Below are 17,124 nucleotides of genomic sequence, written 5' to 3' on the forward strand. Positions count from 1 at the left end.
CCTCTCCCGGTGACGTTAATTTGGAAGAATATCATCTCCCAAACCTATATTTATAAAGATTCTCATCGCGATATCTGGAGTACCACCTTACTCCGATACCAGGTATTAAATATTAAACCCATGGAAAACCTTTTGCACCAGGCTCACGGTAATGCATAAACTGGATTAAGGATAAGAAAGTGTTGGATCATACCCGGAATGACCTCTACATTTAAATGTCAGTTTGACATGTTTGAATTGTCTTTGTTTGTTTATTCCATTTGTTCTTTCACCTTGCCCCCATTCTAGGTTAGATGATTTCAATAGTGCAACATGTAACCAAGAAGGGATTTCCTTCTTAGTCTAAATTGCTGATTCATCCCTAGTAAATCTTAAACGAAGTTTTGTTAGGGATTTGGTCGCCTGCATGCAGGTTAGAAACACTTTTTGAATCCTTTTGTCATACCCTATGCATCATACATGAGCATTTCCGATCAGACTACATGTAGTTGGCTTGGCTAAGGCACTTCCACATGTTGGAGCTCCATTGGAATAAAATTTCTCTTGAGGATTTTCTAGTCTGGATGCCTCATTCGGATGAATGAGGAATAATATTCCCAAGATATTAATTAAGAGATGATATCTTGCGATGATGATGGAAGCATTCATGATTAATTGTGATTGAAATTCCTTACTTGATGGAGTTGATCTTCAATTGGGAATGTATTAAAGATATGGTTAGTAATTAATCCTATCTTTAATGCCTTTGACTTTTCTATGCCACGAGCAGGGGAGTTTTGAGTAGTCGCAGTCAGCTGCTTGGACCTTCAGGATGCTAAGTTGCACATGTGAACATTTGTGTAACCTGCCATTTATTGAGAGCATTCGTGTCTTTAGAAAAAATCCATATGTCATCTCCATAATTTTTGAAAACATTTTTTGCTTGCTCCACAATTATCCACTTCGGTAAGGGACAAGTTTAGCGTTATGATCCATAAAAAATTGGGCCATCGATTTATGAAAAGAATTATGTAGTGTAGGGATTGTGGCTTGCTTTGAGGCCACAGTTGCAAATTTTATCTTGGACTTGGTACTTATGTTTTATTACCAAACCGTCGAGAATTTATAGTAATGTTGTAATCGGAACTTCCTCCAATAATGACAACTATTATAAGGATGCTAAACATAACGGAAAGAAGAAGTAAAAATACCTTGTCATTATAAAAGAGATTCATAAACAAAGTGTCATGATGACAAAACTCATACTTGCAACCCCATCAAGAATTAGATGTGACCGAAGACATAAATGAAATATGTTGAAAGAATTATGGGAATAGTCATGACAGTAGTAATGATCGGGTGCATAATGTTTAAATGTTTAAGTTAACACCCTGAGCTCAATAATTGGTGATTTTTTTTTTATATTTTCAGTTTTTCAATATATGTATGCATGTATGAGATTGGCTGTTTGATAACAGAAATATTCTTTGACAAAGACATTATTGGATCTTTGTATTTATTTCTCACTAATTAACCGTTTTGAGTGATTTATTAGTGTTGTGGTACATGAAAGGAATTATGTCTGTAGATTTAAAACCGCCACGACTCGCATTAGGGAATTACTTAAAATCAATATTTATGCTGGCTATTTGATAATAAAGGTGCTTTCAAATATAATGTGCGTCTAATTTCTATTAAAACATAAGGCATATGTATCATATGAGTGAAGTGGGAGAATGTAAGAGTATTTCAATATTGTAATGGCCCACATGATAGAGTCCATGTGTGAGATATTTGATTTAATGAATATTCTTTTGAAAGTATTTGATGATGGACTTCATTGAAAAACAGGTCATCTCTCTGCCTATAATAGTTTACATAATGAAAACACATATTTGAATTTTAACGTGCAAGTAAGGCTAGAGTGAGAAATCATAATTTCCTCCACACCAATGGCTCGTCTATGGATCGCTCCAAGACATAGATTGTAGATGAATTGACGACTAATTATCAAGGTGTGACTTATGTATTCTACATTAATCGTTTGTGGAAATCATGAAATTCAAAATCTTAGCTCATGGATTGAGTCTTTGAATTTACCCAATTTTAAGTTTGCACTTTGCCGATAATCCAATGCCTTTTGAGCTTCGTCAAGTTAAAATTAGGTTAATTCTAGAACTTTTAAGTCTCATACTTGCCACTTAGTACTACAGTCTAGTGGTTCCTAAGAGGTCTTCTGTTCGATTCTCGCCAAAAGCGAATTTGAATCACATTATTGCTAACTCATTGTCAAGCTAAGCCCAACCTCCTCCCTTTTAGTATAAATAATATCTTTTGTTCAACAAAAACAAAAATCTCATACCTGAAACTCCGTCATTTTCCGATTGAAGTTTCTTTTTAACTTCCTCAATGAAGTAGAAAAAGATAATGTTGTTCTTTTTTTTTTTTTTTTTTTTTGAACTTTTCGTTAGTGTTTTTTTTTTTTTGGGAGTTTTAATGAAACATTCCCGGTATTGTTCACTTTTAACGAAAAACCACATTTTTACCTTTTCCTGGTACTATTTATTACATATTTATTTATCATTTTTCATTAAAACTAAAGTTTTTTTGGACTTTTCGTTAGTTTTCATTTTTCTTTATTGGCCCATAGAAATGTGGTTTTAAGTGTATAATTGTTGACCCTAAAAACTAATTTGGGTCCAAACAATAATACATTCATATAACCATCAAAGAATCAAAACTTTGCTCACCAAGTCCAGTATAAAACACAAAATGTCGCCAGCAAAAACCACAAGGCTAAATGTCTTTGGTGTTTAAACGTTGTTTGCCATGCAAACCATGCGTTGGATTATTTTAATGAGCCAAATTTTCACTCCCATCATCAATTTGGCATCTATTGACTAGTCTAGGTTCTTTATTTTCGTTCTCGATGAACACATTTCTCCCCGTGAAATAGGGAGTTGATCCGTGCGCATTGGATTATGCTAATTGAAACTAAAGATGATACTAGGGGAAATGATAATGCTAAGAAAACCAAAATTTTAAATCAAATTTGTAAACTAAATGATATGTCACCAATAAGAAATAAGCACATTAATCAACGTTTAAGTAGTAATTTAATTATCAACAACCACATCATTTGGTTTGTAAATTTGATTTAAAAATTTGATCTCTCTAACATTACCCTTAGGGAAAAATAAAAAAAATCTAAAGCCATTGTTTGATAACAATTTTTTTTTTTTTTAATTAGTAAGTGGTACACATGAACCTTTAGTTATCATCCCACATTTTGTTTATTTATACATGAGAAATACTAAGAGGCTCTTTTAAAAGTGGGACTTTCTGTCACCTCACAATTTAACGTCAATTATCATGTCAATATTATAAAACATTGTGCCAAAAATATAAAGTGTCTGAGAGTTTATGAAAAGTCTCACTTTTGAGATAGTCTTCTTAACATTTCTCTTGTACAGAAACAAAACTTCATCTACTTATGACCTGAAATAAAGAAGGGGGTGTAAGAGGAGAAAAAGATTCATGGTTATCATTCCTCTTTAATTTTTAAAAAGCGAAAAATGAAAATGAAATGGTTATAAAACAACTCTTTGTTGATTCCATCATTTTTATTTTTTAACAAAAGGTTCATTGATACATTACAACACGACTACAAGAAGGGTTCAACTGAATACAGATTCTCCAATTACCAAATCCTTGTTCATCATATTTGATTACTAAAAAAAATATTATAAAAGGGCCACCACCAATGGGCAAAACAATCAAAACAGCTACAGAAGAATATATAATATATAATTTTTTATGCTTCAACAGTTCCACTGTATAATCCCTCCCTGCCCTTCAAGCTTTGCTATATACAGAGAAAAATGGAAAAGGTCGGTTCAATAATATTTCTCAACCATTTGTTCATAATATGCCTGGCCACGCCATTAATGGTACAGAGCACCATTGAAAACCCTAGGGAGAACATTGACCAATGGTTCCAAAACCTCCCCCGTGTAAAACAGAAGCTGACCAGGCTGCATTTCTACTTCCACGACGTAGTTCTCGGCCCACACCCAACCGTAGTGGCGGTGGCCAATGCATCCAATACTTTCACATCACCCACCTTCTTCGGCCGAGTCAACATCTTCGACAACCCCTTGACCCAGGGACCCGAACCTGGTTCCAAGCTCGTGGGTCGGGCGCAAGGGCTATATGGGTTTACCTCACAGGAGGAAGTGAGCCTGCTTATGGCTATGAACTTTGTTTTCAGGAGTTGGAAGCACAACTGCAGCAGCCTCACCGTTTTGGGGCGGAACCGGGTTGGGCAGTCGGTTAGAGAGTTGCCCATCGTCGGCGGAACCGGTGTTTTTCGGTTGGCACGTGGATTTGCGTTGGCCAAGAGTTATTTCTTTAATGCTAGTGTTGCCACTGTTGAATATAATGTTGCAGTTTTGCATTATTGAATGAGATTCGTGGTGTAAATCTGGGTTTATTTTTTAAGATATGTTTCTGGTGTATCCACAACGTTCTAATTAGTATTCTTATATTCAAATTATAACACAAATATTTATTTATTATTAATATGTTCTATAACTAAAATATATTATTTATGTCGCTTATTTATATTATAACACGAAAAATAGTACATTACGTAGAAAATATTCTGCATGCAAAAATTTTTCATTTAGTTCCTATTTGCGATAGGTTTCGTTGTCTTTTGAAGAGAACTGCTCTTCTAATGTCCTCATTTTAAAAACCTGTGAAGTTCTTTTTTATATGAGCCATTAGATTAATCTTATGACAGGTTAAACTGTTAACTTAAAAAATCCATGTTACAACGAAAGACAATAATTTTGGGAAGTGATTAAATTATAAAAAAATTTCTCTCTGAGAAAACTTCCGCATTCTTCCTCTTCTACTCCACATCCCCTTCCCCTCTCCATCTCTCTCTCTCAATCGTTCACTCACCTTCTCTATTGTTGAGGTTTTTTTATTTTTTTTATTTTTTTTCATTTTCGCATATGAAAAGGGAGAGGGATCTATTTCAAAATTTTCACCATTGTTGAAAATTTTCATATGAAAAAATGGTTCACGTGTTCAAGAAGGGGATTCCAATTTTTTAAACGACACAATCTCAAATTTTTTTGGTGCTTTGTAACTAATTGAGTTTGAATATTATTGATAAACGATTGGATGTGTAAAGTTATTAGGTTTTATGCAATTGGATTGCTGGCTTCAAATATTTGACGAGGAGACTAGGTTTTGTAGATGCAAAAGATTCGACATGATCTGAAACCTTCTTCTCTCTTCTTATTTTTTGTTTTTTGTTTTTTGTTGTATAAATTAGTATTTTGTGTATAAATTAATCTGAGAACTTATCTAAAAAAGGAGCTCACATGCGGTCAAAATGAGGTCACTAGGACAGCAGGTTTTTGGAATTTTAATATGTTGTATAAAGTTGGAGTTATATGACCTTGGCAAATGACAAGTAGCCTTGTGGTTTTTGCTGGCGACATTTTGTATTTAATATTGGATTTGGTGAGCAAAGTTTTGATTCTTTGCTGGCGATACGAATGTATTATACACTAAAAAAATTTTAATTATATGGGCCACTGGTGTATTAAGACAATAATACTAGCTAGAATCATCAAAACTTTATTAAATTATTAAGCACAACCACTTAATGATATGGCAAACGATTTGAAAGCATCTTGTTAAAAAATGAGGATTGAAATTTGAGACAAATTTGCAAATGAATATGTTTGTAACTAAAGATTTCCGAGAGTTGGTTTACTTAACATAAATGAGAGTGAAAAAATTAGATATTTATAAATAGAGTAAAGAAAGAAAATTGGATCAACTATCTCTTAGTTGATCTGATTTCTAATTGTTAAGTATTTGATTACGGAGCTTAAGGGGAAACTCATACTTGTTCAATTCTGTGTGTTAATAAACATTAAAAAAAGTTAAAAAGTGAAATGATTCGTGTACTCATATTTTAGTTAACACATGGAGTCACAATGACTCCAATTCATTTCATGTAGTAAAAATGAGATTGTTTTATACGTTTAACTTTGCTCTTTTACGCCAATAAATAAAAGTACAACATTTTTTACTGTTTCATTAAGGGATTTGAAAGAAATTTCAATCGGAAAATGACAGAATTTCAAGTATGAGATTTGAAGTTCCATAATTAATAATTCTAACTTGACGGAGGTACAAATCTAGAAATGAGTACATCTGTGTTAGTGGTGGATGAAATGGTGATGGCGGTGGTGGTGGGAATGGTAGTGGTGGAAACAGCAACAACTGTCATGGTGGAAACATAAACAGAGTACTGTTCTAAAAAACCTCACCTAGCGCCGCCAAGGTCCCGCCTAAGCACTGGGTGGTTGGCCACTGCCTCAATTAGTCCCTAGGCATTAAAAATTAATAAAGTGCGCCTAGACCAGCTTAGGCATGTCCGCTTAGGTCGCAACTCTTACTTAGACAAAAAATCGATACATTTTATTTTGCATTTTATTTTTACAATAAAATGTAAGAAGCTTATTAAATACTTGGATGAACACTCATTATATGCTTGTTCCCCATATTTTCAATATATTCTAATACTTTATAATCTACTATTTGATTTTGCAATTTATGTTATCTCAATACATTATGTGCTTTTTTAAGTATAAATAGGCACTTATTTATACAATATCTAATAAATTTACTTCAATCTGTCTACGCGCTAGGTCCTAACCCGCTGCCCGACTAACGCCTAACGTCTTTTAGAACCTTCACATGTGGATCTTGATAACGTAGAACTATGAGCAACTACCATTATATGATACTTGCAAACGGCTTCATAATTGCACTTAGAGAAAGGAAACAACATAAATCATGACACCACAATCCAAATTCTTAATAATTCTAAATCATACTACAAATGGTTTGGAGCTCAAGTAGTTAATAGTTTTTACAGATATTGTAACATCCCGTCCCAGGATTATTAAAACGTACATGGGAAATTATGATTTTACCCCTAATTTGTTCGTTTACACATTAGTGTTGTGTTGTGTGGTGTTGTAGGACCACACACACTCATACCCTCTCTTTCTCTCCCGGGATTCCCTCCCTCTTTCCCTCACTCTTTGTCTTTCTCTGTCTCTGTCTCTCTCTTTCCCCGAGTTCCTCTTCTTCTTCATTCTACATACGGACACACACACAAACATACTCAAATCTTCACGAATCAAGAAACCAAGACCACCCTCGTGCTCGTGAGGCTGAGAGGAGTTCAGAGGTGCCATTTTCAGGTAGGAACTCCGACGTTTTCACGTCGATTTCACGAGCTCAGTTTTGGCTACTGTTCATGCAAATTTAATTTACTTAGTTTTTGGACTTTTGAAGCTTGTAGTTGTGTTTGTGAGGTCCCAAGGAGCCTCGGAGTGGTTCGTTGGGTGAGTTTGGACGTCGGGATCGTCCTGTTCAAAGTTGGCCGAACTTGGATCGTTGTTGCAGGTATGATCTAGTGATTTTTAGGCCTTAAAACTAGCCTATCGTGATTCTACTAGTCCTAAGCTTCATTTTGGTATAAAGATCGTGAAAAATGGTTGAAAAACGAAGGAGAAAACTAAGTTTGAAAATTTCCCAGTTTTCCGGCGCTGGCGCCGGAGTCTCGCCGGAGAAGGTGACGGAATATTCCGTCAAATCTGACGGAATATTCCTAACGGCAGTGAGTTTAACGGAATATTCCGTCAGTTTAACGGAATATTCCTGACGGCGTCAGTTGACACCGTCAGTGTGCATGGCACGTGGCCGCGCGTGGGGGCGCGTAGGTCCGTGCTTAGGACGGCGCGTGGGGGCGCGTGCGGGGTCCAAAAATTATTTTAAAAATATGGGTGTGATTCTGAGGTTGTGTAGAGCACGTTGGTATATTCAATTGTCCAATTTGAGCAATGTATGAGAAGTTATTACGAGGAGTTGGTTATGTGCTTTTAAATTAACGTTTTCGTAGCTTTTTCGCGTATAGGTGATACGTATTCCGAGGACGAGCGTACGCACTCGAGGCAGGGGGGCTACGACCCTTCCACTTATCAGTGAGTGGGCTTTTTGTTTTCCGTATATACCTATATACATTTATATTCCCAGAAATTAAATAGAAAAGGTTATTTGTTTTATGCCATGCATCATATGAATGTCGTTTACGCATCATCGCATGTATTAGTAGTGGTATATATATATATATATATATATATATATATATATATATATATATATATATATATATATATATATATATATGTGTATTTGGTGCTGTGGACGCACAGGTAAGTGTCAAGTAAGCGGTATTCATGTTGTTATGCAATAGTAGTTTGAGATGCTTAGAGAGCTCATAATCTGCACCCCGGTGTTAGTGCTCCCGCCCGGGGCCAGGGCATAGTCCTTCACGTGATGTTCACCCGCACCACACGCTCAGCTTGGATCCAAAATAGGTGCATAGGCTTGTCGTACAGACCACGTTAGGTGGTTCCGACTCGTAGGTGACCCGCGATTATTCGCACAGTCTTCACGTGATCGTAGCACTAGAGCGTACATATGATACACCCAGTCTTGTCGTACAGACCACGTTAGGTGGTTCCGACTCGTGTGCAGATTCAATTATTGAGTTGAGATTGGAGCTCTATATGCAGCCGTACAGGTCACGTTAGGTGACTCCCGGCTGCCAGATTATATGTTATTGATGTGATTTACGCTTGAGCATTTACATTTGATTATGAGATTCCGATGTGGCATATTCTCGAGCATGAATGGCATATCATGGAGCATGATTGACATATCTATACATACGTATATATGTTCATTTTCTGGGAAGTATACAGGTTTTACGGCGAGGGGTTAGAATGTATTTTGCTAAAGAGTTTTAAAAGAACTTTGTTTTTGCCCACTCACGCTTTTGTTTTTGCGCCCCTCCAGGTTCTAGTGGTCTAGCGGGTTCGGTGGTTTTTCCCAGAGGGCGTCCCGGCATTTCTGACAGACACTCACCATTGTAGGGTCACCTTCAGGTGTATATATGTCGCAACTTTCCTTTTTGACTGCTGTAGACTTGCTCTGAATTTGTGTCTCACATACGCTAGCACTTGTCTTAGTACTTTGTATGCTAGTAGGTTTTAATTCTTCGTATTTTTATACTACCTTCTCATTAGCTTCCGCACGCGCACATGGCTACGTCACCTTCGTGTGACGGCCAGCACGCCCTGATCTCGGTCGGGGTGTGTCAGATATCATACGTCATGTGTTTGATTCTCCCCGCTCCCAACACCTAACACCGTCGTTAATAATCCAACTTGTCTTCAATGATATTTCAAAACAATATCAAATCTAAACTACATATTAATAGGACTTCCCTTGTCAACAAAAAAATACCCAATGAATTTACAATTACAACCTTTCATACATACCTGAAAAAAGTTGCTTGAAAAGAAAATAAATGTTTTTTTTGTCAGAATAAAAAAAAAATGTTAGAATAAAAAAATGTGTGCATTAAAGTAATTTTGCATAAATAAGTTTTTGCTATTTTTTTTTTTCACTACTCTCTAAACTCACTCTCTCTCTTTCTCTCTTTTCTTAACCATCAACCCCAAAATAAATTAACAAACAATATTAGAAAAAATAAATAAATAATATATTTTTTGCTAGTCCCTCTAAGACCTACTCCAACCCTTGGAGTAAAACTCAAATTTTAAGTTCTAAACTTATCCTAACTTGCTCCAATCCTTGGGGCAAATATGAGTTAAAACCTAAAACTTATTTCTGGAGCAAATTTAGTCCAGAATTCCTTCTGAGCTAGTGGGGCTGGGCCATTACATATATGTATTTTTTTTAGTTTTATATTTATAAATTCATTGAATTAAACAGCTAAGATCTAATTTGATCAAATCCACAAAAAATAAAAAGAAAAAAAAATCTAATAGTCCATATTTAAATCCAACGGTTAAAGTAATTAAAAAAATTTATTTTATGTGTTTCGTAGGCCTGTTTAGTGATTTTTCAATATTTATCAGAATCTAATATTTTTTTTAGTTAAAATGTTCATAAAATTAAATTAGGATAATCTACATAATTTATTTTTTTAAGTTATTTTAAAAAAAATTATCCTAAATTCATTATTTAATAATCTTAGACTTAAAATTTAATCCGGAAGGGTTGGAGGAAAAAAACTATTTCTGAATTAAAAATTTTAGATTTTAACTCAAAGGTTAGAACTCCCGGTACATTACAAAGAAGAGTTCACAATAGTCCAACTGACGCACAATTCTTAAGTCTGTCAAAATTGCGTTACAAACACAAGGACAAGAAAAACAGCGTCGCGCAGAAGATACCCTCGTCATTTTCCATCATCCTGCTGATGATTCCCCCTTTCCTTCGCTCACAGTAACGAGTGCAAGGACGGGGTTCAAGCAGAAAATTATTCATACTTCTGGCTTCCTTTAGGTGCAGCTAACATTGATGAAACACCAACCCGCAGAAGACTAAAAACTTGGTTGTTTTCAAAGCCCTCTGCCATGTACAAACAATATCAATGACTGACAGTGAACACTCGGCTGTATATTCAAAGCCCTCAACCATACACAAACAATTTAAAGTAAATGAGATGAGCATTGAACTACGAGCATGAGAACCTAAATAAGCAGAGAATGAGAGAGGCCAAGCAATCAACAACTTTGGCAATATAAACGAAATTTCACACCTATACGGATAATTAAGACAAAGGCCTGACTGAAATAGGCGCAACACCGAGCCCAGTACCTTAACAAAACTAAATTTACCAATTGCCAATATATAGTTAAGAAGCTAAAATCACTAGGATCAATGAAATACTATATTGAAATGATTTGAAACCAGCAGCTTAGAATCACTCACTTGTGGTGATGACCATCACAAGGTGAACTCCTCACTCACTCTTGATGAGACCTATACCGCAACGCTTCCACCGCACAACTATCATCATTGTCCATACTGCAACTGTTGAGGAAAAGTGAACAACTTTCTGAGCAGAGGAACGAGGCCGATCAATGCTAATTGAAGCTGTTCCGAGCTATTTAAGCGCAAGCTGAGTTGTCCTGCCCCTCTATTGTTCAAATTGGCACGAGCAATCAGGTTCGTATGCCGTCCAACTGGAATCTGAGACTGTATATTGCACCCTATGGCAAGATCTCCATGCCAATCCATGAGAGAGAGCCCAAGGGTTGATAGGGAACGACCCAAAGGATGGTCTTTGTCTCTTAACTGAGCCTCCAAACTACCACCATAAGCAACGTCACCACGTGCAGTCATTGCACCACCAGTCATAACCAATTGGAACCGTTTATTAGCAACAAATTTGTCTTCAACTTTCATACCAGCCGATAGAGCATCACCCAGGAGAGTAACTGAGAGACCAGCAGTAGCCTTATTCTTCCTAAAGTTACTGATCCTTGTGTCACTTCGTAGAGTATAACCCAAGTCCTTTCCAACAGTCTGCATATCAAACCCTAATGAAGTAGCTTTCCCTTCTCCATGCTTTATTGAAGTAGCAATTTCCATTTGGACATTGGCGTCCTTCTTATCCTTGGTAACCTGGCCAGAAAAAGATAAGGGTATCTTTTCTTTAACAACAAACAGTCTTTCTGCATTTATACCCTCATAACCAACATCATGATCCCAACCATGCTGTTCCAGAACAGGTCTTACGAGCCACTGGTTGGAGGAATCTAGATACCGGTAACGGTGAGTAGGATTATCAGAATCAAAGGAAGCAGGCAATGCCAAATCTGGCATGGGAATAGGTACAGATGCTGCACCAGAACTTTCTTCTTCTACATTTTCGACATAATCACTTGGCAGTTCGTTTGATGCAGCTGCCATTTTCTTCATCAACTTCCGCCGCTTTTTCTCCTCCTTCAACTGTTTCTTCATAAAGAGCTTTTCCCTGTACTCTAACTCATCAAAATATGCCTTTTTTTGTGCTTTTGAGAGTTTTTCCACCTGGGCCTTGGTCAAACGTCTGAATGGGGGCAATTCATCAAATTCTGATTCATCATCAGAATCTGAAGATTCATCCAGATCATCGTCTAAACTGTCATCGTCACCAAACTGCTCCTCAGGCAGCTTCAACTGTGGTCTTGACTGAAGGAGTGATGAAAGCAAGAAAGGTAAAGGAGGTGCCCTAGTTCGAGTCGCAAAAGGTTTTCCTGGTGGACTATCTTGCAACTTCAATAATGCATTTGCTTCAGCCAGAATCTTGGATGCAAAGGAGAGCAATAACAAATGAGGTTTCCAAACCTGACCATTTGGCAGGACTCTTTGCCCAGCCCTATTAGTTCTGCAAGCAGAGTGGTTCTCTACTAATGAAACAGGATTCATGAGGCGCATATCCCCAGCTGCCTGACGAATGGCTTGCTGAACAACATGAGATCGTGAAGTGACAAACATGTCATAACTAGAAGCAGCACCATTTGGGCCCTCAGGTGGAGCTGATCCAGCATGAGTCAGAACCACAATTGCATTGAACCATATAGAGGGCCCAAAAATGTCTGTGATGGTGCGCAAGAGTGGCATATCACTGAAATCCCTGCTCTGCATGTCCAACCTATCAAGATACAACACAATATCTGGAGGTGTTTTCTTGATAAAACGCCTAACATTTAGGAGAGTCTTCTCATTCTGTCGCTGGTCCGACCAGGAAGGTAAAAGTCCAGGTGTGTCAATGACCCGTACCTTAATCCCTTGCACAGTACCCACAACATCCTGAACTTTCTTTGTCCCCATCTGAAAAGCATCAGTGGCGAACCTGTTTTCATCAAATATAGAATTGATGGTTGCACTTTTACCAACTCCTGACTTTCCAAGAACCATAATGGTACAAGCAAAATCAAGGGGTTCATTCCCTGATGCCTCAAGCTGTTCCGCCATGGCACTTGCACGGTCAAAACTAAAGGCACCAACACGGCCCCCATTTCTACCACGCAGCTGCTCAGCTAATCCCAATCTGTACAAAACCTGAGCCACAACAACATTATGCGGAGTCTGCCCAAGTCTATGTGCAAGACGTAAAAATTTCACTCTTATCATCTGAAGCTTTTCACGAGTCTCATCAGACTCCTCTGTCTCTCCATTAACGGGGTCCTCAATTTGCTGGTTTTGAGCATGAGATACTGTACCATTTACTCGAGGATGCTGGACCACCCTAGGCGCAGGTTCCAATAGTGGGGCAGCACGCCCAAGGCCAGCTGGACGAGCAGGAGGGGGACTTGGTTGTGTAGGATTTCCAGATGAAGAAAGAGCTGATACAGGCTGAATCTCTTGTTCTTTGTTCACTTTTGTGACTCCCTTTTCTGCCTGAAGGTTTTCTTTCTTTTCACGCTCTTCAGGCACAGCAATGTTGTCTCGAACTTCAGGAGCAATTTCATCAGCTCGCTGAGGTTGATCATCTTTGTTACTTTGTGCTCTCAAATTGGTGGCACCATCCTGAATCTTCTCTGTCTTCTCAGCTGCAGATCTTTCAGAAAGAGCTGAGATCTCCCTTTCTGACGTAACAATCATTTCCTCACTATCCTCCCCAGACAGTTGTTTATCAGATGAAATGCTTTTTGGTTCAGATTTTTCCTCGTGATGCTCTGAACCCAGCACAGTGAAAGAGTTTTTCACTTCCCCATTACTGAAACCTTCATGTTCTGCATCTGTAAAAGTCAAAGTATCTCTCAGTTCTTCAGTCTTATTATACTCCTGCTTTTCTTCAATGCCAAGCGTGGCATCATTTGATTCAGCACTATCACCTTCCTGATGCACTGTATCCATGTTTCTATCAAGCAGTTCCACACTGTTATCATCTTCAAGCTTCAAAGGAACGCCATCTGAAGCACTTACTAGATCCACAGTCTTCTCATCCTGATTCTCCATGCTCAAGGAATTCTCCTCTAACTCCTGACCATTACCAGCTTCCTTCAAAATCTCCTTATTAAATTCAGTTACTTGAGGAGAATCAAGATCTTCAGTATCTAATTTTTCATCTGTAGATACTGGCTCTGAAGTTGAATTATCAAGATCATCCTTCTCAGGCTCCTTATTTTCAAGAACAACATTAGGCTTTGAATCAACCTCACCCACATTTGTCAAACCTACTATTTCCGCACCAGTAATAATCTCAGATACTTCTTTCACCTCAACGTCTTGGCTCCCCACCAAGCCACCATCCGCAAGTCCATTTAAATCAAAATTGTCTTTTTCAAACTTCACATTCTCGAGAACTACAGACTTTACATCAGCCTCATCCCCACCTGTCAAACCTGATATTCCTCCACCAGCCTCAACCTGAGTAACTTCTTTTACTCCATCTTCTTGGCTGCCCACCAACCCATCATCTGTCAATCCATTTGTTTCCTCAGTGACTGCTTCATTTTTAGTCTGTTCATCATCAATTCCGCCTGCCACTCCAACCTCATCATCGCTGTTCCCACCCACAATATTTTCCACCTTCACTTCAGCATCATCATCATCATCATCATCATCAGATTTCCCAACCTCATCAGGAACTTCAATTGCCTCTTCAAATGTCTCGACACTAGGATTCTCAATAGGAGACGCCAACCCTAAGCCACCAACTGTCTCAGTCTCTCTTTCTTCACCAACAACAGCAGCATCCACTAAACCATCTTTACTGCCCTGCTCCAGCAAATTCTCCTGCGTCTCTATTGCCTCCTCGAAAACCTCATCTTCCGCATCATCCTTGAGTCCATTAGACCCCTCTACAACCCTCTCCTCAACAACCTCAACATCCACACCCTTGTTCTCCCCCACTTCAGACCCACTGGCAATCTTATCACCATTTTCCATCCCCAAATCCTCAATATGCAGCCTCAAAACCCTAGATTCACTAAAACCCAGAAGAAGAAGAAGAAAGCCAATTATCAGATTATTCAACTCAAATCCACACCCCCCCCCCAAAAAAAAAAAAAAAAAAAAAAACTAATCACAACTAAAAAAGACTCCAAATTTTACAACAAAAGAGCATTCAAACAAAACCATTAATATTTCCAGTATGTACCTATCAATCACTAATAACAAAAAACAATTGAAACGAAACACCCCAGATCCCACCTTGAATTTTCATTAGGGTTTATGCAGAAAAAGGAATTAAAAAAAAAACCAATACGAGACAAATTAAATGAATGCATAAAGGAGATTAAATAACCAATAAATAGCGGATAAAAAGCTTACCAGGTTTTCTGGGTTGATAGAGATAAAGGCTCTGCCTTTCGTCTCGCTTCGATTCACAGAGAGAGAGAGAGAGAGAGAGAGAGAGAGTGAGGCTCGGGGATTTTCTTCTATTTGTGTATTAGATATCTCTACTAGGCTTAAACCAGCAGAGTAATTAAGGATAAGAGTCCGATGGACGGTCAAAAGTGATTGTGGGGATTTGATCTGACGGTCAAGAATATTTCATCGATTTCATCGTGAAAGTCGTTGATCGGGATGACGTGGGCGAGAAACTGGAAAAAGGGTTTCCTCTTTGGGTCTACTATTTGCACTTTGGGCTTTGCGCACGTGCGGATCAGCTGCCGCTTTGGTAGCTCTTTCAATTGTCACGTGACTTATGCCCACCGTCCGATTGACGACTCGATGATCAACACTTTTGATTGATCACGGATTCACGACGAGGGGAGTGAAATTTTTTTTTTTTTTTTTTTTCTGAGAACAATCGGTATTATCTACAAGGGATGGGTGAGTTTAACCTTACAATGATCTCTTAGTAATATAATTTAAATTCATCTTTATAAAAATTAAACTTAAAACATCTCATTTACAAATAAAAAAAAAACCATTAGATCTTAATATCAATTCACGGAAAATGTTTGTTTGATTTGCTTGTACATTTTAGATGAATGATATCACGTGTTCGTCACGTGGGAAACTCTGGGCACCATTTTCGAAGCATGTTCCACGAGCCCCTCTCCTCTCTCTCTCTCTCTCTCTCTCTCACTTTATTATTTAGTTTTTAAAGTTAAAATAGACCCTAAAATTGAATTAATTCCTTAATTTGATTTCTAACATTAAAAATCGATAGAAGTGATATCTAAATTTGTTTACCATAAATTATTTTGGTCATTTTCTGAAAAATTTGTCAGTATTCTCGTTAAATTGTCATATAAACGACCGTGTGGCCTCTTTTTTTATAGATATTTTTTATCAACCTAATCTCTCTACTTAATAAGGATATTGACAAATTTTTCATGGAATGACAATAATTTACGATAAAGAAACATAAAGACCACTTTTATCGATTTTCATTATTAAATAATGATGAATTATATCAATCTTAAAAAATATTTTAACTAAAAAGGCTTATTTGTTGAACCATTTGCACTTGGGTTGTTCGATCTTTTAAATAGAAAAATGTGGTGGAGGAAAATGATTTCTCCACTGACCAAAGAAAAAAAAACTTATCTAAAAAGTCACTCCAACCAGATCTTCACATTGAAAATAGTATTCAAGTATTTGCTTTGGAGTTTGGGCAGCGGCTCATTTATCTAATATTGAAACGTATTACCAACAATATTATCATAATATAAAGCTATTCATTTTTACTTGTAAGTGAATAATTTTAATATCGATTTTTGTGGATGCCAAGTTCAAATAGTATTATAATTAATTTTAAGTGAATAATATACCAACAATATTATCATAATATAAAGCTATTCATTTTTACTTGTAAGTGAATAATTTTAATATCGATTTTTGTGGATGCCAAGTTCAAATAATTAGCCCAAATCTTCAAATCTATCGTATTAAAAAAAATACAATTTTAGTAAACTTTTACAAATAAAATTTTGCAATTTTATGATTAAAAATGAAAATAACAAACAAATTTTGCTTTATTTTTTTGTCAAAAAAATGTGTGTCACATCCCCGCCTGGACCCCCAGGCTCGACTCCACCATATCACGATATTATTCGCTTTAGGCCCCGACCACACCCTCACAGTTTTGTTTCTGAGAACTCATACGAGAACTTCCCAATGGGTCACCCATCCTGGGAATGTTCTCGCGCAAACTCACTTAACTTCGGAGTTCCAATGGAATCCGAAGCCAGTGAGCTCCCAAAATGTCTCGTGCTAGGTAGAGAT

General features: G+C 37.2%; 2 protein-coding genes across 4 annotated transcripts; one reads left to right on the top strand and one right to left on the bottom strand.

Moving 5' to 3' along the window:
- The first annotated feature begins 3,860 nt into the window (after positions 1–3,860).
- On the top strand, positions 3,861–4,442 carry LOC137727669 (dirigent protein 22-like). Its single transcript, XM_068466489.1, has one exon. The coding sequence runs from the start codon at positions 3,861–3,863 to the stop codon at positions 4,440–4,442; it is 582 nt and encodes a 193-aa protein (XP_068322590.1).
- Positions 4,443–10,167: 5,725 nt separating this feature from the next.
- On the bottom strand, positions 10,168–15,325 carry LOC137728053 (translocase of chloroplast 120, chloroplastic-like). Of its 3 annotated transcripts, none has more exons than XR_011067922.1 (3): positions 15,220–15,325; positions 10,885–14,875; positions 10,168–10,521 (listed from the first exon to the last, which is right to left on the bottom strand). XR_011067922.1 is itself a non-coding variant. In XM_068466936.1 (2 exons), exon 2 carries the CDS (start codon positions 14,833–14,835, stop codon positions 10,969–10,971), a length of 3,867 nt encoding a protein of 1,288 aa, XP_068323037.1. In that variant the 5' UTR covers positions 14,836–14,875; positions 15,220–15,325; the 3' UTR covers positions 10,738–10,968. The 3 variants fall into 3 exon arrangements, 1 of the variants encoding a protein (XP_068323037.1); XR_011067923.1 differs by having other exon boundaries at positions 10,885–14,866; positions 15,220–15,298; XM_068466936.1 differs by lacking the exon at positions 10,168–10,521 and having other exon boundaries at positions 10,738–14,875.
- Between the last annotated feature and the right edge of the window lie 1,799 nt (positions 15,326–17,124).

This window comes from Pyrus communis, chromosome 3 (genome assembly GCF_963583255.1).
Source record: "Pyrus communis chromosome 3, drPyrComm1.1, whole genome shotgun sequence".
Lineage (NCBI taxonomy): Eukaryota > Viridiplantae > Streptophyta > Magnoliopsida > Rosales > Rosaceae > Pyrus > Pyrus communis.

Bases quoted from the DNA above. Each gene is read 5' to 3' on its own strand.
- LOC137727669 (XM_068466489.1), top strand. From the start codon at position 3,861: ATGGAAAAGGTCGGTTCAATAATATTTCTCAACCATTTGTTCATAATA.
- LOC137728053 (XM_068466936.1), bottom strand. From the start codon at position 14,835: ATGGAAAATGGTGATAAGATTGCCAGTGGGTCTGAAGTGGGGGAGAAC.